The sequence below is a fragment of the Sceloporus occidentalis genome, unplaced genomic scaffold (assembly GCF_023333645.1).
Source record: "Sceloporus occidentalis isolate IW3139 unplaced genomic scaffold, rSceOcc1.0.p SCAF_8, whole genome shotgun sequence".
In the NCBI taxonomy this organism is placed as follows: Eukaryota; Metazoa; Chordata; class Lepidosauria; order Squamata; family Phrynosomatidae; genus Sceloporus; species Sceloporus occidentalis.
The window spans coordinates 18,948,379-18,970,673 of record NW_028316988.1 but is presented as its reverse complement, the minus strand read 5'-3'; the positions used below and the strand labels follow the sequence as shown (position 1 = coordinate 18,970,673).

Below are 22,295 nucleotides of genomic sequence, written 5' to 3'. Positions count from 1 at the left end.
CAGAATTCATGCAGCTGGCCACTGCTTGAACTGCCACGGCTCAATGCTATGGGATTTTTGGATTTGTAGAGTCATGAGAGATTTAGTCAGCTCTGTCAGAGAGCTTTGGTGAACTACAGACCCCAGGAATCCATAGGACGGAACCTATGGCAGTTAAAGTGGTGTCAAACTTCATTAATTCTACAGTGTGGCAGCAGCCAGGGCCTCTATTCCAGCATAGATTTGAAGGACAACCTCTAATTCTGTGTCCCTTCATTAGATATTCAGGAATGTGAATTTTTTCTATGGAAGAAATCGTTCCCCCTGTCTGCTCAAATTTAATTGACATCTAAGAGGTGAACAGCCAGTTATAAAGAACATGGGATATTAGCCTTTCTTGTTCTCCTCCCCCCAAAAATCTGTGAGTCCCATATGGAGCAAAAATGAAAGTGCTTCTGATCTCCATTCTTGTGGACCCAACAGTCACACCTTCCAAGATTGTTCTCACTTTGCCTGTTCCTCACATCAGGGGCTGCCATCCTCATGGATTCACACATTGCAATGCCATCATGACACCAAGTAGGGCATGGGCAGGGAAATTAAGATGAGACATGGACTGCCAGGTTCAGGGACCACCTCCACCTGAAACGATAGCCCTGTTCAAATATCTGAAGGGATGCCACACGGAAGACGGAGGAAATTTGTTTTCTGCAGCTCCAGAGTACAGGACCAGGAACCATGAGTTCAAACTATAGGAAAAGAGATTCCATGTCAACTCTTCTTGACAGTAAGAGTTGCTCAACAGTGGAATAGGTTGCCTTGGAGAGAGGTGGAATCTCCTCCTTTGGAGCCTGGATGGCCATCTGCCAGGGATGTTTTGATTGTTTGTTCCTGCATGGCAGAATGGTGGCAGATGGCCTTTGGGGGTCTCTCCCAACTCTATGGTTCCACCTTGCTGTGTTCTTTTCCATCTGCTGCTTTGTCCCAATTCAGCCCGCCCAGCAAAGCTCATAACCTGAGCAGGTGGGGACCTGGGGGAAGAATCACCTCTGCTTTCATGGAATCAATTTAAGCTGCCCTTGTAGGATGTAGGCAGGGAGGGGGGCAAGGTGATGGATGATGTTCCTCTTGGGTCCTGGAACATCCTTGTACATTCTGCTACAGAGAAATGAGTTTCTGGCGCAGAGGCTATCCATTATGTAGCCCCCATCTCCCCTCCCCGTCTCTTTCCTTAATGTTCCTTCCTTGGGGGGGAAAGCAGACAACAAGGATGGCTGCCCGTACTTAGGGGACAAATGATTTGCAGCTCCTTTTCACCTTCGCAATGCCGCCCCCTCCCCACCTCATCTATTTCCACATCAAGTCCATAATCATGCACTTAAACCTTCTAATAGATGACTTCCAGGCAAACCGCCCTGCATTCAGATTCACAGTTAATGACTTCTGTCTCTTTTGATGATAGCCGAAAGGATATCCAAAGGGAGAGGAAAGAAGAAAAGGAAAGAAAAGAAAAGAAAAGAAAAGAAAAGGGGAGGATTTCCTCCTAGAAGTGTTGAAATTAATGCATGGCTTGTTAAATCCCCACTTGTACTGCTTTATTCCAAGCTCTCTTGTACCCCACTTCCATAGCTGGTGATTTCCTTCCACTTGAGGCCCTTTCATATCCCCATAAGTGCTATGCTCTGTCACAGCAACATCCTGGGATTTGTAGTTTGGGAGGGAACAGATTTCTCAGCCAGAGAGTTCTAGTGCCTCACCAAATTACAAACCCCAGGATTGCCATAAAATGTTGCCATGGAAGCTAAAGTTGTGTAGTTGCACTAGAAGTGTGAAAGAGCCCCCAGAATGAGATTTTGCCACATAAGCAGTGGGTTTCGAAGAACATCTGCATCTCTCAAAAGACACCAACACCAAGACATCTGGGTTAAATTATGGTCCATCTACCTTGGGTCCTGTCTGGCCTGGCATCCCTCTGGCACCATCGCTGCCGGCACGTCCCTGGGAAGAGAGAGGGATGGAAAGAGAAAAGGAAATTAAGCCACGAAGGCTAATAGAGGCCAGGCAGATATCCACCCATAGCTTTCTAGTGAATTGAAAAGTCACATGCCAATGCCTTTGACTGCAGATAGTGGCTTCTTCTTAGCTGGCATGGGAAATGATGCCAATTTATAGATTGCCCAATGCATTCTCCAGTCACAAAACCACCCTGCCCCACAGTACCTGCCAATGTTACCCCAGTAATACAGGAAACCTGCCATTCTACACCTTCATCCCATGTTGCCACCATTAGAGGCAACCAAATTTTGGACTGCCAACTCTCACCAGGACCATCTCTGTAGCAACAATTGAGAAAGTGAGACCATATATATATATATATATATATATATATATATATATATATATCCACACACCTGGAGACTTTTTTTTAACATAGACAATGCTGTTTCCTGTACGGAAAATGCTGTAATTGTGAACTCTGTGCAAAATTCACATATGGTTGATTTGGACAGAAAACATTTTTTGTACAGAACGATTGCTTTCTGAACCAAAATGCATCTCTTCTGTACAGAAAATACTGCTTTGTGTCCAAATCAACCAGGTGCAATTTTTGTACAAAATAAGTCCCAAATTGCAAATGGGTCTTGAAAACTGTGTAGGTTTTGAAGATTGTTTTTTTGCAACTGGGTGGAAAAAAACTTGGTGCTTTCCAGAAGAACAAAATTAGCGAAGAATTACATCTCTGTTATAGCACCAGCTTCTCCATACCACTTGCAGTCATGTAGCAAGTGTGTCCCATGGTTATGTGGTGATCTAAAAGCATTTGTAGATATTTTGTCTCCACCATGCAACTGTGTGTGAATGTGCTTTTCAAAATCCATTCGCTTCCCAAATCCATTAAACTGATGAATCCATTTGGCCTAGGACTGCACTCGCCTTTTTTGCAGTAGTTTCACACTGCCTGGCTCATGCTTAGCCTGAAATCAATGGACTCTGAGGCCAGTTTCATATGGAAACAAAATGCTGGCCTAGACAGTGTTGTTGGTGTGCTCCAACTAAATTCCCCCCAAGTTGTTATGATCCCCTCAACTGACTTCCATGCAGCTTCCAAAGAAATGTGAAGTGAGTTGCTATTATTTGCATTCAAAACACAAACTGATGAGGTTAACTTGAAATACGAGGTTCTAAGATGCTGCCTTTGTTTACACATGAAAGGCTATGCATGAAACTGCCCTCTTGGAAGATGTTAATTTGATGGACACGAGTTCAACCAAGATCAGCAATGCATTAATGTGCTAATGGCCACTTAATACTTCAATTAAATGTGCAAAGGGTTGGCTATTCACTTGGATTAAGTGAAGACAGGTCAGTCTACGGGTGTCACTCATTTCTTTGTGCATCCTCCTTTCCGTCTTCCATATAGAATGTGATTTAGGAATAAACAAGAAGGCAGAGACACAGTGGTAAAGGCAACTTTAAAAAATGACACAGGGATGTCCCCAAAAGTGAGATTCTGGAATCGTTCTTGATGTGCTTGTCAATAGAACAAGTAGTACAGTTGCCGGGTGTCCCTTATTTTGAAGGCCAAAAAACTGATCCCTTATAGTATTGGTAGGATGTCCCTTATCTGAGAGCCAAAAAGCCAGTTCCTTATAGCACTGGTAGTTATCCCTTATTATAAGGGATGTCCTTTATTTGAGTGCCAGAAAGCTTGTCCTTTATAGTAGTGGTAACTGACCCTTATTATGAGGGATGTCTCTTATTTAAGGGTTGGAAAGCTTGTCCCTTATAGGGCTAGCAAATGTCTGTTATTATAAGGGATGCCCGCTATTTGAGAGCTAGAAAGCCTGTCTTGCATTGGATCTGAACATATTGTTAGAGCTATACCTCTACTTGAGGGTTGGAAAGTTCTTCCTTTAAGAGAGATGGAACAAGATGCCAGATACCCCCATACTTTGGTGTGTGGGCTTTTCATAAAGACAGATATATAAAAGGAAATTTGTAAATGTGGACAGTATGCTAATTTTACAATGAAATACTTGGCCAAGCTAATGGAAATCAATTGTTTTGATTTGGTATTTAGGTAGAACACAAACTTGCTAGTAGCTACTTCGTGACTGTCATGAATTTTGATTTCCCAGGGATTGGCTCGAGGCTGTTGCCATCAGATATTTAAAGCAGGAGGATCCAAGGTGAATGTATGGGCTCCTTTTCCAATAAAGCGTCTACAGAAACATGAGGAAATATTTGCTAGATGAGTTAGGGAGATGATGCCTTCCATACATGGAATAAAAATGTTTAAGGGCCAGCTTCCATATTGTTTCCCTAGAAAAGATGACAAGGGACATAAGGATCCCCAGAGACCAGAATCTCTGCTAAAGGAAAGGACATTTGGAAGTTCACCTCCAAAAATAACCTCATGTGTCCACCTTTGTGGTGAGTAACGGATGCACTAGGGACAAAAAAGCTGTGTTCCATTTCTTCTTGGTTAGCTTAGCTCTTCCAGAAAAGTCCCACTCCAAAGCAAAAGAGATATCATGGCGAAAGGCATCTCAGAGCAAAATCATAAGATATGTGAGGACAACTTTCATTTCTACTTCCATGGAACCAAATGTAGTCTCAGTATGTGTCAGGGTCACTGTGTGTAGGAGGCCTTTACTTTCCAAAACACCCTAACAAATATACCCAAAGAGATATACCCAAAGAGCAGGGACCTAACAAGTTCTAACTTTACTCAGATCTCCAAAAGCTTATGCTACAACTTGCTTCACACACTTAGTCTCAAAGGTACTATGAGATCCCTTCACAAGATGAGTTGGCTGGCTCCTGAGAGCAAAGATTTGGTGAAATGGACCTGATCCTCTCCCTTCTGAGGACCCACCATGTCAAGTTCACACAACCACATGGAAGATTGTCTGCTTGTACATACCCGACGTCCTGGCTTTCCTGATGGACCTGGAGGGCCCTGAACACCACGTGGACCCTGAAACAGATTTAAGAGAATGAAAATAAGCATAAGCAGTGGACAATGAGCTAGATTCATGGGAAAATATATAACATAGGAGGCCAATCTTAGTAGATGTGGTCTGGAGCCCTGCTAGTGTCTCATGAAAGCATAGGTTCTTTTATAGAAGCGGTTGGACATTTTTGTCTGATGCAGAGTGGCCACATTCAGTTCAGGTTGGAGAAGTGGAATTGCGCATGTGATGTCATTGTGTATTGATGTTCGTGGCACACTCCACATGGATGTCCATGTTTGACTGCACATTCAGTAGTACATGGATGGGAGACTTCCAATGAGTATCAGGTGCTGTAGGCTATATTCCAGAGGAAGGAACTGGCAAAGCCACCTCCGAGTATTCCTTTTATAAGAAGACCCTACGAAATTATTAGGATCACCATAAGTCGACAGGCACACACATAGCTTAATGCCCATTTTAGCACACTTAAAACCCAAGCCCAAAGACACAGGCATCAAACGGAAAGGGAAATAAGAAGATAACAGCTCATCCTAACTCCTCTGTTCCAGCTCTGCAGCATTACCAGTTTACTGGGGAGCTCTTAAGACGTAACAATAAGCTGCTAGGAAAATCATGTTCTTTCTAGAAGAAGGAGGCAGGCTTTCCAGAGGAGAAAGTAGCTGGTTTTATGCTTTATCCTGCCATGCAAAAATATGCCCAAGCTGGCAGAGAATTTCTTTGTGTCCGATCTTGGCTAGTCTAATGGTGCTTGGCTAGTAAAGTAGTGCTTCCCAATCTCAATCTCTGCAAGGACAGCTGGGCTAGGAAGCCCAGCCCTTCCAAAAGAAGGTGTTTACTGAAAGCTGATAAGTCCAAGAAAGGAGATCAACATGCATCCAGCAAGCATCAGCTTGATTATTACCACTTATCAAGCACTTAGATGCTCTGCGGTTAGATTAGCTGTTGCTTAAAAAAGGAATTGTATGGGATTTGAAAGAATTGCATGGGAGACTCAGAAGATGGCAATGGCAAACCCCTCTCTGAAGAAACCTGCCAAGAAAAACCTGTGATAGGGTCAATATATGTCGGAAATGACTTGAAGGCAAACAACAACAACACACACACACACACACTCAGCTTCCCTTGACCTCCTTTTGCTGTTTCTTGGAATGTAATCACATCTAGGGATGCAAAAGTTTGCTGATTTCAGTCTTGCATGCAAGATGGAAGGATATTTTTTTGCCTGCTGGGCATGATTATTTTCCCAATTTTTCTGTATTTTGGGGGGAAGGGGGAGGCATTTCAGGACTTATGAAAAATTCATTTGCACAACAATTTGGCTGAAGGGTGGGGTAAAAATATAATAAATAAATATTTTTGGGGGGTCTGTTTTACAAAAGAAGGGGCAAAAGCTGGAGCACCCAATGGAATCAGAAGGAGGGAAGTGTGCGTTGGTGTGGAAAGATATGTCTCCACTTTGGGATGTGCAAATGATGAATATTGCACAAACATATTTATTTCTTCTACAGCGGGGACAAAACAGTAAAAGGTTTGCATCCCTATTAAATAAGTCCAAGAGTTCAAGAGGAGGAACATAGCACCAGAGCACCCTCAGAGATAGCTCCTTCTTTAAAGTAAGTTGAAATACAAGGGACGCCATCCGTGACAATTCTAATAGGAGTACTTTTGGAAAGTCTCCCAGCCTAGCTACAATTCAGAAGAAAGCAAACACAAGGTGGAGCAAACACACAGCACCCTAAAGGGAAAAAAAACAGAACCCAGAGAAGACACAGAACACCTTGTGCACAATTCCTTTCTTGGGTGATGGCACCTTCTCATACATACCTGAGGTCCCATGTCTCCTGGTTCGCCTTTGATTCCTCCACCACCCGGGGGGCCCTATGGAAAAGAAACATTGATTAAATTACAATTTAACAAATAACCTTTACAGAATGGCAAAATGCCACTGAGGTCCAGCAGCAACAAGTTCAATATGATGAGTAAAAGACCAGACCCACATCTTTTTGATGCTGATTCTTTCCTCATCTTTTTGGATAAATCGATTCTGTGCAAGTGTGAACCAGATGCAGATCGGAATTGATTTAAATTTGCCCTTTGGCTGGCTGGAGCAGCTCCATTCTGAATCAATTCATGAGTGAATGTGAACCAAAAGTGGATTGTTTTAGAGGGAAAAAATTGGGGCAAATGTAGTGGGAACCACGCTCCATTGTCAAAAGGATCCATCGATTCAAATCGCACACTGATTTATTTGTAAGAGGCCTTGGATGCAGCGTATTCCACAGCTCTCACTGTCAGGAGGTTCTTCCTAATGTTAAGATAGAATCTCTTTTCCCATAGCTTCAACCCATTGGTCTCTGTCCTAGTCCCTGGAGCAGCAGAAAACAAGCTTGCTCCATCCTCAATATAATATCCCTCAAATATTTAAACATGACTATCACGTAATCCATTAATCTTCTCTTCCCCTGGCTAAACATGCCCAGCTCCTTAAACTCTGTTCCTTAAAGGACATGTGTCACTCTGTGTAAAATTTGCACATCATTTTGTATAAAAAAACCATCATTCCCCCCCCCCCCCCACACACACAGGAATCAACATTTCTGCGTTGCAATTTTTCCCCACTCAGAAAATGCTGTTTTCTGTGCAGAAAATGCTGTAAGTGGGGAATTATTCTGCATTAAATTAACACATGGTTGAGTGACATAGAAAACAGTATTTTGTGCACAGAAAGCACCATTTTCTAGACAGGAGTTAATATTTCTGTGTTGCAGCATTATTTTTCATGCAAACTGTGCTGTTTTCTTTGCAAAACAATATATGTGAATTTTGCAGAGAATAAAGCCTGAATTGTGAATAGCCTTCGAAAACCGTGTGGCTTTCAAAGACTTTCTCGCAGCGAGGAAAAACCTGAAATTACTCCTCTCTACCTTCAAGAACAACCTTGATAAAGTGATAGATAATTAACAAAGAGGCAATTAATTGTGTGCATTGGTCATACACTGTGCACTGATACTTGACGTTCTGAGATTGTATTCCATGCATCTAAGGAAGTGAATTGCAACATATGCATGTTTATAATGTAATACATTTTAAAATCTTAAATGCAGGTACCAGTTGATCTCTTGTGGGTAAAGGCAATAGCAACGTCAATAGGCGATTTCCCAGATTTTGTATGGGGTGTTTTCACCCCTCTTCCATAAAATGGGAGCTCCTCTCCTAAGGCTTTATGAGCTGCAATGAAAAGCTGAACAGGAACAATAAGGCTGGTATTTTTACCTCCACTTTTTTACCTTTGGGCACACCCAGAATGTAGTCCCCAGAAAAACTGTCTAGAAATAAATCGGTCCATCTTAAGTACCCAACAAGACTCTTTCTTGTGTGACTCAGGCACATCACTTTGCATACTCACCATGGGTCCTGGCCTCCCAGTAAGTCCCATTGGGCCAGCTGGTCCTCTCAGTGCCAGCTACAGAAAGAGAGAGAAAGAGAATTAATTTTCAAGCTACCTCCAAGTGCAATGGGGGCAAGGTCACCACCTCCACCAAACCTCCAAAGCTATCAAGAAATATATTTTCCCCGCTATATAGCCAAAGAATGGTGTCTCCGGAGTCAACTACAGTTGGTCCTCCACATTTGTGGCTTTGACTTTTATGCATTTCATTATTCACAGATTCGATTAATATATTCTCTCTAGGGATCTCTAGGTCCTCCAGCATGACTCTGTGGACATCTTCTGCCATAGGTTCTGGAGGACCTAGAGATTCCTAGTAAGAACACTTCTCTAGGCATTTGTAGATCCTCCAGCACAATTGTGTGGTCAACTTCCAGAGGATGTTGACCATAGGCTGTTCTGGAGGATCTAGAGAGTCCTAGAGATGTGTTCCTTGGTTAAAAAGTGGGCTTTTTATTTGTGGTTTTTCCACTTTCATAAGGGTTCGGTGTCCCTAACCCCAGGAAATGTGGAGGACTCACTGTACCTGAAATGCTTTCAGGAAAGTTACATTACTATTAAGACATACACAATACACAAAAAATCTGTGGACAGTGTGCTCAACTGAAACCCATGCCATTGTGAATGAATATTGAAATGGATATTTTAAAGACATGACACAGTGAATGAATAATGAAATGGATATTTTTAAAGACATAAAAAAATTAACAGAAGTATGATTAGAGAAAGCAAAACACACATTTTAGAAAGCAGAAGACACAGCAGACAGAGTTGGAGAAAAATAAACACACATGGAAACAATGCTGCCACATCTTTAAACAGAAGTGTTTATGGTTGGGACCCAGATGGTATCTGATCATCTTCAAAACTGATTCCATTAATCCAGGAGAAAGTAGAAGCCCAAATAAAATCAGATACCATTTTATTTCTGACTGTAAATAATGGTGACTAGAAATGCAGCCGCAATGTTCCGGTGCATGTTTTTGCTTTCTACGAATGTCCTTGGTGTGTTTCTTTAAGGAGTCTGCTTTTTCCAGTTGTGCTCCTGTTAATCTGTTACATCTTTATTTACTGTGCAATGTGCAAAGTATTGCAATATTCTGGTGGCTACAATCCTGATACACATTTATCTCTCCCGAATATAGCAGTACAGGCAATTCCTCTGTTAGCAAAGTCGATTTGTCCCTGGGCCTTAACTTTCTTAAACAGAAATAGCTTGGAAGGAAAGATAGGTCCCTATATTGCAAAAAAGAGCAATCCCACATGTTTCCCAAAACCTTTTTATCCAAAACAAAGAATATATGCATGAGAAATGAAGAAAACCAGGTCAGGGATGTCTTGCATATTTTATATTGAATCTTCTAGAGAGCGTTTGAAGGCTTCTTCCAAAATCCATCCAGGAATGATCTCACCTGTCTACATTTTCCTTAAGATTTCAGTTTTGGGGGACAAATCTACAGATCTAAGCTTTTAAGCAATATTTTGGGGGGTAGCTTGGGAAGCGAGAACTGGCATGGAGTAGTGGTTTTGACAGTTGGGCAATGACTCTGGAGATGAGGGTCTGAATCCCGACTTGGTCATGGAAACCCACTGGGTAACCTTGGAAAAGTCACATACTCTCATCCTCAGAAGAAGGCAAAGGCATATTTATGTACACCCCTAGTTCTGAGTAGGTAAGTAAGACAAAGGGTGCTGCCACCCTGCAGAATTAATGCAGCTTAACACAGCTTTAACTGTCATGACACTATCCTATGGAATCCTGGGATCTGTAGTTTGTGGCAGCGCCAGAGCTCTCTGGCGCTACAACCCAAATGCTAAAGCTCTCACAAAACTAAAGACCCCCACAGAATAATGTCATAGGCCCAGGTGAAAAAAAAATAACCTATATTAAAAGTAAAACACCAGTCTCATTCCCACCACGTATCCAAAAGGCAGGGTTGGCAGTGCAGTAAGAATCAGGGCTGTGTTATTACTACTTTGTACCGCTACATGGAGATGGAGAATTCAACTTAAAATGTCACCATCATGTTTTATTTATTTATTTAAACCACTAATTAAAAAGTCATGTCACCAAGAGCAGACTCAATAAATCTTTGGCCAGGTAATGGGGCTGTCCGCACTTTATAATGATGCTGGGACAAATTTGTTCCATTCCAAAAAATCCAATACCTTAAAAGACCTGTAATTACCGGCGTCCTCTGTTAATTAAAATCCACCCAGGGTTGTAATTGTAACGGCCAAGAAATGTCGCAGAAATGCTGGATTATTTACTGAGCGACGCACCTTGAGTTAAATTGCTCCCCAGTTAAATGTGATGTCATGAAAGGGGAAAATTTTTTTACCGCTTTGGTCTCCAGAGCAACATCCAAGGTACCAGGAAACATGATTTTCTTTTGAAAGGCTATTAGCTGAAATCCACAGGATCTGAAGCCTGGTTGAAAATCTGAAGTACCCACATAGAGGTAGAATTCTAAAAATGGCCACGGAAGTGACTTATATCACCCTGGCTGCATCCAGGATGGACCTGGGTGGTGATTCAGCAGTGATTTATGTGTCATAGGAACCCACTGCCTCCTGAATTAACACTGAATTTGGGAAGGGTAAGTCACTCTTTTAACCCCATGCAATAAGGTCCTACGTCCTGCAGATGCTGGCTGTTCTTCTCTTGCCAAGAAACCAGTGCAATGGCAGTTGGGATGGAGACAAGTCCCTTCAACAACTGCTAGGACAAAGGTATGATAGCCTTGTGCCTGGCTCTTCTGTTCCTCAGAGATTAGAGCAATGGCAATTAGGATGGAGGGATTGCCTCTCAATAGCTGCTGGGGCCAAGTATGATGGAGCTTTGTATGGTTGCTCTTCTCTCCTTCAGAAGCCAATGCAATGGCAGCTTAGCGACATCTAGGGTTACCTCTTGGTACACCAGTTGGAAAAGCCCAGTGGATCATATTAGGCCATGAGGTTCTATTTCTCCAGCACAGACCACACACCCTTTCTTTGGATAAACACTCAGTGTAAATTAAAGCAAAGGTCCATATGGAGGGTAGACAACAGAGGTGCCCTCAACTTACCCTGGCCTGTTGTAGGATGGCTTGAGCTTGGGACTCCTGAGCTGACACCATGGGGCCTTTGGAGCCACCGTCACCTCCACCGCTGAACCGGAACTGTGAAGGAAAAGAGGTACACTCATCAAACATAGGTTTTTCAACGCATATGCACACACTGACACATAAACATGCCGAGCTAGAATGATACTCAAAACCATATCTGTCCCCAAAGATCCCATTCTGACCAGTCTAACTAAAAACAAGATGTGAGGTTATTTGATCCTCTGCAGCCCTGGCAGACCATTTTCAAGGAGCCACCCCATACTGTGGCAGTGAAAAACCACAAACGGCTTGTTGGTGTAATGAACAATGAAAGAATGCTTCTTTCCGGGAGTCCCCAAACTCCTGCCTATCAATTTTGTTGACTTCTGGCATTACAGGCTTATAGATTTCTCTTATGATAGCCTCTAGTGAGAAAACAATGCCTCTGTCTCAGCGGGCTTTGATCTACAAGCACCACCGAGTCTTCGCACTACTGGGTTTGAGATAATTAGTAGCATTCTGGCAGAACAGGCAGGAAAGATGCTGCTTCTTAGGCATCCTCTGGTAAACCAGTTTTCCATCAAGAACGTCTCACTGGAAGAACACTGGTGAGCATCAAACATGGCCTTGTGCTCTTGAAAGCAGATTCTGTGAGTGGGGCACCCTACAGCATCCTACACCGCCTACGTCTCCAAAACCTCTTCTACAATACTAAGAAACCTTGGCACATATGTTTTTGGCACCATAGAGTATGCAGGGAAGATGGCTAAAAATACCAGTATTACCATGGGTGTCATATTGGATTCAGTCCATTACTGCATGACCATTTTTAAAAGCTCATTTTAGTTTGGCTTGATGGAATGCCTTCTCCCTTTTGGGTGTGTATTTTTCTTTTTCTCACAAAGGAATCAAGAAGCCATTTTCGTTCCCAGTGTGAAAAATCCTTCCTAAACTATGCAGATTTTGAACTTATTGTGTGCCAAGTTTGATGGCTGTTGTTTTGCAGACACACAGAGAAAAACGGTGGCTGCGAGCATACATCACAAACTATGTTTGCAGAATTGAAAGACATAGACATGTTAGTCTTCAAAATCAGTGTGCAAAGGGACCTTTGTAGCACCTTTGAGACTAACTAAAATGAAGAAGTTGGTAGCATCAGCTTTTGTAGACTTGAGCCTACTTCCTCAGATCAGATGCATGTTTGAGGAAGTAGACTCAAGTCTACATAAGCTCATGCTACCAACTTCTTTCTTTCAGTTGTGTCAAAGGTGCTACAAGGTCCCTTTGTAGTCTTATGTTTGTGAACGTTTTCAATCTGTAGCTGTGTTGTAGAAATACAACAAAACCCTGTTAGTGAACTGTGAAAATTCACATCTGGGGAAGACCAAACATGTTCCAATGTGCCTTTGGCCTTTGTACTCTGGCGCTTCCTAGCCAGTGTTTAGATGTTCAGGGAGCACCCCGATGCCCATTGTGCACCAGGCCATGATGTGTTAGCCACTCCTTTGGCTTCCATTACACAGTGGATGTTCACATGGCATAACATCATGGTAGTCCCTGGAAGAATGCAAATGCTGTAGAGCTGTTCAATTCACTTTTGCACATAGGTGAGGTCATGAATGAGGATGCAAGCAGGATGCCAGCCAGCATTTCCTGCATAGGAAACATATGCATTTTGTACACAGGAACATGTATTTTATTTTATTTTATTTTATTTTATTTTATTTTATTTTATTTTATTTTATTTACAGGGATGTTGTTTTCCACACAAAACAACCCCATGTGAATTTTGTGTGGAATCAATCCCAAACTCCAAAGATACTCATGAGTCCCAAGAGGTGGCTTGTCCTTTAACAAGCCATATTTGGCAGTAGATTCAGCCGAAATACTCCATCATCCTCTTGTTCCCAGTTCCAGTCCCAAGTCTACCACAGTGGGAATGGTGGCGGCAGCCGCTGTTGTTATGTATTAATATCCTGTTTTTTTTTCCAGCCCTAGGGCTAAGGGCAGCTTACAAAAACTAAAACAGATACAGCCAAAAGATTATATCAATGCTGATTAAAAGTTTGTAGAGGAACAAAGTAGCCTCACAAAAGTGCAAAGGGGGGTTATTTGGCCTGGCCCTTTATCCTATGCACTGTATCTTGACAGCTGTCTAGTATTGCCCAAAAGCTATGTGTGCAAGAGAGGAAACTTTGGTGAGCAGAGGTTTTCTTATTCCCACAGTGAAAGCTCAGCCCACCAGAATCCCTTGATGCTTAGTCAAAGGTATGACCTCTGCAGAGATGAAGCTGTATTGACCCTGGGAGTTGTAAATCGAAAAGGTAATGTGTCTAAGCTATACCTGTACACAGTCCTCTTTTTCATGTATCTGGTTGTGCTATATCCATTAGCAACATATGCATCCATGCACTATCGTCCACATGTACCTACAAGTAGGAATAGCTGGTCACCCTAAGAGTGAAACTGCTTGGAACAAGATACTCACCGGAAGCATAAGCATGGTCCCAGGAGGTCCGGGTAAACCATCTGCTCCTGGAAGCCCTGCTCTCCCAGGAGGACCCTGCAAAAAGAAAGGAATAAAGAGTCGCCATTAAACTTTGGATACCACTCTTCAGGTTTATCAACAGTAGGAAGGATTATTCAACTCAGTGGAATTCGCAGACTCGGCCAACACTCTTTTCTTATCCTGTGGGACCACTCTTGAAGAAGAGATGGGTGTGGGCCGATTTGACCTGAAATTCCTGTTAAATTAGAGGTAGAAAAGAATTTGGGTGGATTTGACAGTCTTGAGAAAACAAGCTTTTCTGCACCTCCGAAGATTGGTTGCAAGGGAGAGAAAAAAATCAATGCAACACTTCCTGGGAATTTGCAAATTTGTAAGGACTGTAGGCTTTGGTGGAGAAACAAAATGTGTATGAAAGAATGAGCATATTTCAAAATGCAGATGACTATTGAAAACAAATGCACTCAAACACATGCTTATCAATGAGGAAATATGTATACAGTAGACATGTTTTTTTTGTCTGATGGGGAATGCTTGTATTCAGTCCAAGGTTCAAGAAGTGAAGTTGTACATGTGGTGTCCTGATGCCCATTAGTTTTTGCTTTTGGCTGCAAACTCACTCAGTATTAGTTTTTTGTGGGCTTTTCGGGCTGATGTGGCCATGTTCTAGAAGAGTTTCTTCCTGATGTTTCACCAGCATCTGAAAGATGCCAGCCACAGATGCTGGTGAAACGTCAGGAAGAAACTCTTCTAGAACATGGCCACATCAGCCCGAAAAGCCCACAAAAAACTATGGATGCTGGCTTTGAAAGCTTCCGACGTCACATCACTCAGTATTGCTGTTCAACACAAGACCTGCACTGCAAAACCAGTAAGTAATTCTCCATGTGGAGATTGTACACTACCTATGTGCAATCTCAGCCGTTATGCTCGAAGTGTACAAGTGCATACTTCAGGGAAATAGATAAAGGGACACATTTAAGACCAATTTCCAATTTCAAGAATGTGAAAGCAAACTCTCACAACTCTGCAAGGCGGAGAAAACACTGGTGGGATTTGGAGAAATGCAACAAAACCTTTTTCATATGTAAATGTATTTTTGTATTTTTTAAACAACCTTTGACAGTGGCAAACACATTAATCTCCAAAATAACAATACAATTGTAACAATATATCTACTACAGGCACATACATAGATGATCCAACCACCTATCGATAACCTAAATAAATAGGCAAATAAAATTGATCCAGAGGGATTGTCCTGTCTTTACTGCTAATCTTCGTGTATCAACGCAAGCAACCCAAAGAGAAGAAAATATTAGATCGTTGGCAGTAAAAGAGTCTGACCATTTCAAATATAGCCCTTTATTTCTGGAACAACATCCCCACAGGAAGTTTTTTCCCCCTTGTTCTCTACCTTGAGCAGATTTAAGGATTTTTTTCAAGGCCTAAATTCTTAAGCAAGCGTCTTAGAATAGATCAATCCTGGGCTCTTTCTTTATTGCCATTTGAACAAGTTTCACTTCTATGGTTCCCAAGTGGGTGGATGTTTGACTTCAATAATTTGTGAGGTTTTAAAATCATGCCGTAAAAGCTGCCACAAGTTACTGGAGAGGTGAGTAAATAATATATATATGTGCTCTTGGGAGAGCAGAAACACATATTCCCCCCTCCCTATGCCCCAGTTTTCCTAAACAGCTTGCGCCGCTGCTGAGGCCGAATTTTCTGTAGATACTCCCAGAGTTTAACTGTTATTATTTGCCATCAATTCAACCTTGACTTAAGGTGATCCTATGAATCACAGACCACCAAGATCTTCAGATATCCACTGCCCTGTTTAGGTCTTGTAAACTAAAGATCATGGCTTCCTTGACTGAATCATAGGATCAATGAGTTGGAAGAGACCACCAAGACATACAGTCTAACACCATTCTGCCATGCAGAAGCACACTATCCAAGCACCCCTAGCAGATGGCCATTTGAAACCTGCAAAGAAGGAGACTCCATCACTCTCCAAGGGAGCATCTTCTACTGTTGAACAGCTCTTACCATCAGGAAGTTCTACGTAATGCTTAAGTGGACTCGCTTTTCCTGTAGTTTGAATCCATTGCTTTTTTCCTAATCACAATCCACCTGAAGTATGGTTTCCCTTTTTTCCTACTACCTTCTATTTTACCAAATCTTATCATCTTTTTCAATGAAACATTTCAGCTCATGATATACCCAAAGCACAATAATCTCTGCTTAGTCATCTTGGCTTCTAATGAAAGTTCAGGCTTGAAATTTGATATACGGATGATTCTGATTGAGGTACTTGATGATATGTCTTTACATTTGAGGAACGTTGGTAGTTCTTTCATGGCTACCTTTCCAAGTCTTAGGGGCTCGAAAGGGCGGTCTGGAGGCGGCCGTTTTTGCTCCTGAGGGACGCCACAGCAGCCAAACCGAGTGTGTTCTTTTTGGTGCGTGTGGCGGATGCCATGAGTGCACCATTGGTGCACTGTTGCACATCGATGATGCAAGTGTGGCACCACAATATACAGGCGCTGTGTTATGCTTGTGTCATCATGGAGGCCCCCATGTGGATGGGGCCATACCATGATGGTGCCACAAGATGCACAAGATCATGTGGTCACTCCGCAATCCCAAGCCCTAAAATTGGCCCCAGACTCCTGCTTTCTGGCAGTCTGTACCAGGCCTTAGTCTTTTTCTGATTTCTTTACAGTCTCCATTTTGGTTAATAACTAAGCCAAGGTATAGGAAATCTTTAACTACCAGTCCAATATTTTGCTATCTGTCTTTTAATATTCTACATTTGCATTCTATAGCTTGAATCCTATGGGTGAGCCTCTAAAGTAAACCCACTGAATCAACTGCTGAATGATGAGACAATCAGTAAAGCCCATTGATTTAACAGGTCTATACTGAATGAGCTGGGAAACCCTAACAAGGTGAATCTTGAACAGATGAAATCTTCAGTTTGGGATTTATTGAACATACCAAAAATGTGTGTATATGGGTGGGTGGGTTTTTGCACTCAGAATGGTAGTAAACTTGTTTTATGCACAAAACAGTTTTCCTGCACAGAAAATAACACAACTGTGCAGAAAACCTGATTTTTTTCCTGTCCAAAAAGCCAGCATGCATTTTTCACAGAATAAATCCCAAACTGTGAATAGCTCTTGAAAATTGTATAGTTTTTGAAAACTTTCTCAGAGCTGAGAGAACACGGTATGATTACTCATTCTTACCCACATGGATGACGTTTGTCAAGGTTTACATACCTACTACGCCTCAATACAAATCAGGTCAGTATTTGATCTATCTGATATATGATATGCCACAATGTTTTGATAACTGACACGGACTAGTATTTAGCATCTGATGTTTCATGCATGAAATGCCATTCCGAAGATGGGAAGGGCTGCTCTTTTTAAATACAGAAGCATTGTATACTTATTGCCAATGATTGTTTTGGTGGGCATCAAATATTAAATCCAAGGAGCTGTTAAAAACTAGCACAATGTTGGGGTCATTAATTACATGCAGCGTTTCAATACACAATACAATCTGAAGCGCTGCACGTAATTAATTACCCTGCCATCATGTTCGTACTTGACAGCTTATGAGATTTAATATTTGATGCCCACCAAAACAATCAAGAAACATCAACATACAAAACCCTGAGCTAAAATACCACACTTAAAGGATGAATTTCAATTGTCAAGTCCCCAAAATGGAGAGCAAAAACTGGATTTCTCTATGGCTTTAGCTCTCTCTATGACACAAACATATATACATCTTGATAGCACCTTCTTGTGGTAGTTTGTTACATGCATTCAGAGTTGTGGGACCTAGCCTTGCCTCTGGCATCTAACCTCCTCTGACTACATTGTTGAATCAAATAGCATTGATTAATAATACCTGATTAGCTTTATTTGCAAATATGCCGCCATGAGCTGCACTCCAGGAAAAAGGCGGTATATAAATGAAATAATAAAAAGGTGGATGTTGACCTCTTACTCTTTTCTGCAAGCCTTCCCTACACACTCCAACCAAACTAACTCTGTCACTACATTTCCTTTTTGAAAGAAAGAATAGCCTTTCCCAGGTTTGGGAGCTCAAGATGACTAGATGCTCCACCACGGTTTATCACGGGCTGTAAGTAGAGCAGGGTTGCACCCAGGAACCCTTAACTTAACATATTGTGTAAGAAGATGTAGGATCCCTCCTTCTGCAAAGCCTCAAAAGTACTACACTGGCACCATTGAGGATACTGCCAGTATAAGCACCCCAAAAGATTCTGGCCAGCAACGTTGGTCTTCTTTAGACCAGGTGCTTCAACGCTGTGTAAGAAGATGTTGGATCCCTCCTTCCACAAAGCCTCAATAGAACTACATTAGGATTGCTGGGGGTAATGCCAGCATAACCACCCAAAGGATTCTGGACGGCAAAGCCCAAATCTTCTTTAGACTGGTCGTTTCAACATTGTGTGAGAAGACACTGGATTGCTGCTTCTGCAAAGACTCAACAATACTATGCTGGCTTCATTGCGGCTAATGCCAGTATAACCACCCAAAGGATTCTGGATGGCAAAACCCAAATCTTCTTTAGACCAGATGCTTGAACATTGTGTGAGAAGATAGTGAATCCCTCCTTCTGCAAAGCCTCAAAAATACTATGATGGCATCACTGGAGGTACTGCCAGTACAGCAAGCCAAAGGACTCTGGCCAGCAAAACCTAACCAGCTGTGTCAATATGCCAGACTGCCAGACCATCCCTGGACTGACCATCACTGCTTGACCATTGCAAAGCTCTACTGAAGCCTTAACAATGCCTATCTCTGAACTGAACAGGAAAAGCTGACTTTCCGCACCACTTCCCTTTAATATAAGAGAAACCAAGACAAGAGTATTAGGAGCTGTAACTCCACAACCTTCACCATGAATGGCCAGATTCCCTCTGATCCCCTGCTGAAAGAACAAGCTGCAATATTGACTTCCTCGCAAGGAAGGATCGATGCTGCGCAGCCAGCTCTTTCATGCTCAATCATGTCACAGCCACTGGGAAGATTATTATGGGGGCCATCAAAGGACCGTAAATAAGCAGACTTGCGACAACGGCAGCAGCGGAGGGTGGGGGGAACATAGGTATTTCACTGAGATTAAAACAGCCTTCCTCAAGACAGTAGCCTTCAGATGTACAACAACTTGGGTGATGCTGCCTGGGAATGATGGGAGATGCAATCCAATGGGATCTTGAAGAGTAGCAGGCTGGGGACGCCTGTGTTAAACAAGCAATTTCTCCCCCAAAAGGCAAAAATTGGGACAAATTTGTGATAGTGGTTCAGCATGTTCAAACTTTGCAAAGAAAAATGTCCTGAACAGTAAAGAATCTTGCAACGTCTCAGCTGGGAATAACAAAGGATGGGAGCCCTTTTTTCAATGAGGGTTGGGAAATTGCCGAATATTCTACACATAATAATATTCAATCACAATAAACAATTGTGCAACTACTGGATTCTTATGAAAGGATACAAACTCATCTCCACCCTTTCCTTTCCTTCTAATCTTGTTTCTCTTTTGCTCATGAACTAGGACTCTTTTATCTCCAAGCCTAAATCAGAGAACTACGCTGCCTCCGGGGATTTGTAGCCCAGTCTCTGGAAAGCACTCTCTTGTCAAATTTCACATACATCCTCCGTGTTCAGATTTGTCCAATTTGAATTGAGGGAAAAGAGCTTCCGAGCCAAGATAAAGCCAAGAGCTGGAGATGAAACTTGGCTCGCCAAACTCCAGTCTTTTCCCAAAGGTATCTTACACAGGCTTTGCAATAAAACTTGGCAGTTACAGTAATAAGGTCAGGCGTGTTCCATTGCAAATTGTGGCTGGGGTGCGGGGAGTGTTATTTGGCGGATGGGAGACAAACTTGTATCCAGAAAAGTACGATAACAGCCTAGATCCACAAAACAGTGATACTTTTATTGGCCCAACCAAAATGCACAGAATGCATGTTGTAAGATTTCGAAGCTCCATTGGCTTCTTCATCAGGTGAGAGTATTAAAAATCATACAGGTGAGAAAAAAATATGGCAATATTAGTCACAGGCCTGCATTTTGTCAAGGCATTGCTGCTGTTGTTGTTACTCTCAGTTAAGATGGCATGGAGGGATGTCTTCCTCTGGCCAATGGACCTGCAACACTTTTGGTGAATTGCAGTGGGGTGTATCTCGGGAACCTGTGTAGCGTTGTGTTGTTTAATGGGAGTTTCCATTTTGCATTAAGTCCTATAGCTTTTGGCTTCCCTTTGCACAGTGGCACAATGTCTCTGCTGTTGGTTGTGTTTTGTAATAGCCCTGGAGACACAGATATATCTTGACGCCCCTCCTGAGAATACAAGCTTTGTGCAATGCCACAATTCACCTTTATGTGTTCATAAGCCTGTTTACAATGACATAAATGCTTAACTGGAAGCCAGCCACAATCTTTTTGGACCAGATATCAGTGGTCATGCTGGTTGAGGATTCTGGGAGCTGTAGTTCCTAAGTGACCCTAATTTCCTAAGTGACCCTTAGGGACTTGGGGTCACTTAGGGAACAAAAAAAAAGCATATTTTCCCAAGTTCTACTTTAAGGATGAAAAGAATAAGACCTTCCCTGCACCTGTCCAATTGGGCCACTAGGTGTCAGTCCTAAATTAACAGAATAAACTGGTCCTGCTTTTTCTTTTAGGGCATCTCTAGCATGATGTGGAGAATTTGAGCATCCTTTAGATCAGTGGTTTCAGAATCCAGACTCTAACCAAGAAGGTTTTTTACCCCCATGTCCAGTCTACCTATTTCAGCTAATGTTTTCCATGCTGAATACCACACAAGTGTTCTGCTCATGACCAGACCAGGTGGATATCAGGGCAACCCATTCAAAAATGTAGACATGTAACTTTTAAATACAGCCAGCATGGTGTAGTGGTTTGAGCATTAGACTACATCTCTGGAGATCAGGGTTCAAATCCCTGCTTGGCAATGGAAAACCACATGATAGATTCACCTTAGGGTCATCATAAATTGGAAATGACTTGAAGGCACACAGCAACAAAGCCCCTTAAACATCTGGAATAAAACCCGGAATGGATTCCCTAGACCCTTGGCATGGAACCCAATGGCCAATCCCAAAGATGGTGTTGGTGGAAAATATGTGACAGGACCTACTTTGGTTTGTTGTTGTTGTTCTTGTGTGTCTTCATTTCTGACTTTTGGTGACACTATCATGGGGTTTTCTTGGCAAATTTTGTTCAGATGGGGATTTGTCTTTGCCTTCCTCTGAGGCTGAGAGAGTGTGACTTGCCAAAGGTCACCCACTGGCCAGGGATTTGAACTGTGGTCTCCAGAGATATGGTCCAACATTCAAATAAATATGCCACACTGATTCTTTGATACAGTCTAATAAATCATACCAGTGCGTATGTGTGTTGTGTGCCTTCAAGTTATTTCCAATTTATGGTGACCCTAAGGCGAATCGATCCTGGGCTTTTCTTGGTAAGATTTGTTCAGAGATGATTTGCCATTGCCTTCCTCTGAGGCTGAGAGAGTATAACTTATCCAAGGTCACCAAGTGGGTTTCCACGGCTGAGTTGAAATTGAAGTACTGAATGTCTATCGAACGGACATTCACAAATATTATCTGTATGAGCTTCTTTTGTTCTCTATTATAGAACTTCTTCATGAAAATTTCACAAAATGGTTTGTTCTGTGTGCAGAAAACATCTTTTATACAACTCAATTGTTTTGTGCAATGTCAACAAATGGTTTTCATTCACATGTCTCACAAAAGTACCAAAGACATATAAAAAACCCTTAAAATTCCATTTGCAAGAAATAGGGGTTTTCCTTCAAATTCTGTTCTGTTTGCACAAAGTGCAACTGTACTTTTTGAACAAAACAGTGCATTTTCCACAAAATGCTGTGTTTTGCACGAATGCAATTTTCAAAAAAGTCCTGAAATGCAAAAACAATGGAGACAAATGCAAAAGGAGAAAACAAAAGTTTCTATCCCTAATACTGAGTGTCCTGAAAGCTTTGCTCCACTAGTTGGTTCTTTCATATGGAAAGGTACTCTTTATCTCCTCTTTTTCTTGCTTCCAACAAAGGACATAATCTAGTTGACATTTCTGAATTTTCACACTACATTGTTTCTGAACATGGAAAGATCTAAGGGCATGTCCCACAAGCTTAGGAAATATAACACAAGGATCCAAATTTGCTTTTGGTGTCCAAATAGGAAGACAGCCAGCTCAAGAGGG

The 22,295-nt window shown here is 42.1% G+C and overlaps 1 protein-coding gene across 1 annotated transcript in view; it reads right to left on the bottom strand.

Moving 5' to 3' along the window:
* LOC149308107 (collagen alpha-1(V) chain) overlaps positions 1-22,295 on the bottom strand; it is a 178,135-nt gene that overhangs the window by 75,326 nt on the left and 80,514 nt on the right. The window contains exons 12-17 of the mRNA XM_089535095.1: positions 13,981-14,055; positions 11,475-11,567; positions 8,365-8,421; positions 6,783-6,836; positions 4,907-4,960; positions 1,924-1,977 (exon numbers count right to left, since the gene is read on the bottom strand). Of these exons, the coding sequence (XP_089391221.1) occupies positions 1,924-1,977; positions 4,907-4,960; positions 6,783-6,836; positions 8,365-8,421; positions 11,475-11,567; positions 13,981-14,055 (387 nt within the window). The remainder of the gene's footprint in view (positions 1-1,923; positions 1,978-4,906; positions 4,961-6,782; positions 6,837-8,364; positions 8,422-11,474; positions 11,568-13,980; positions 14,056-22,295) is intronic.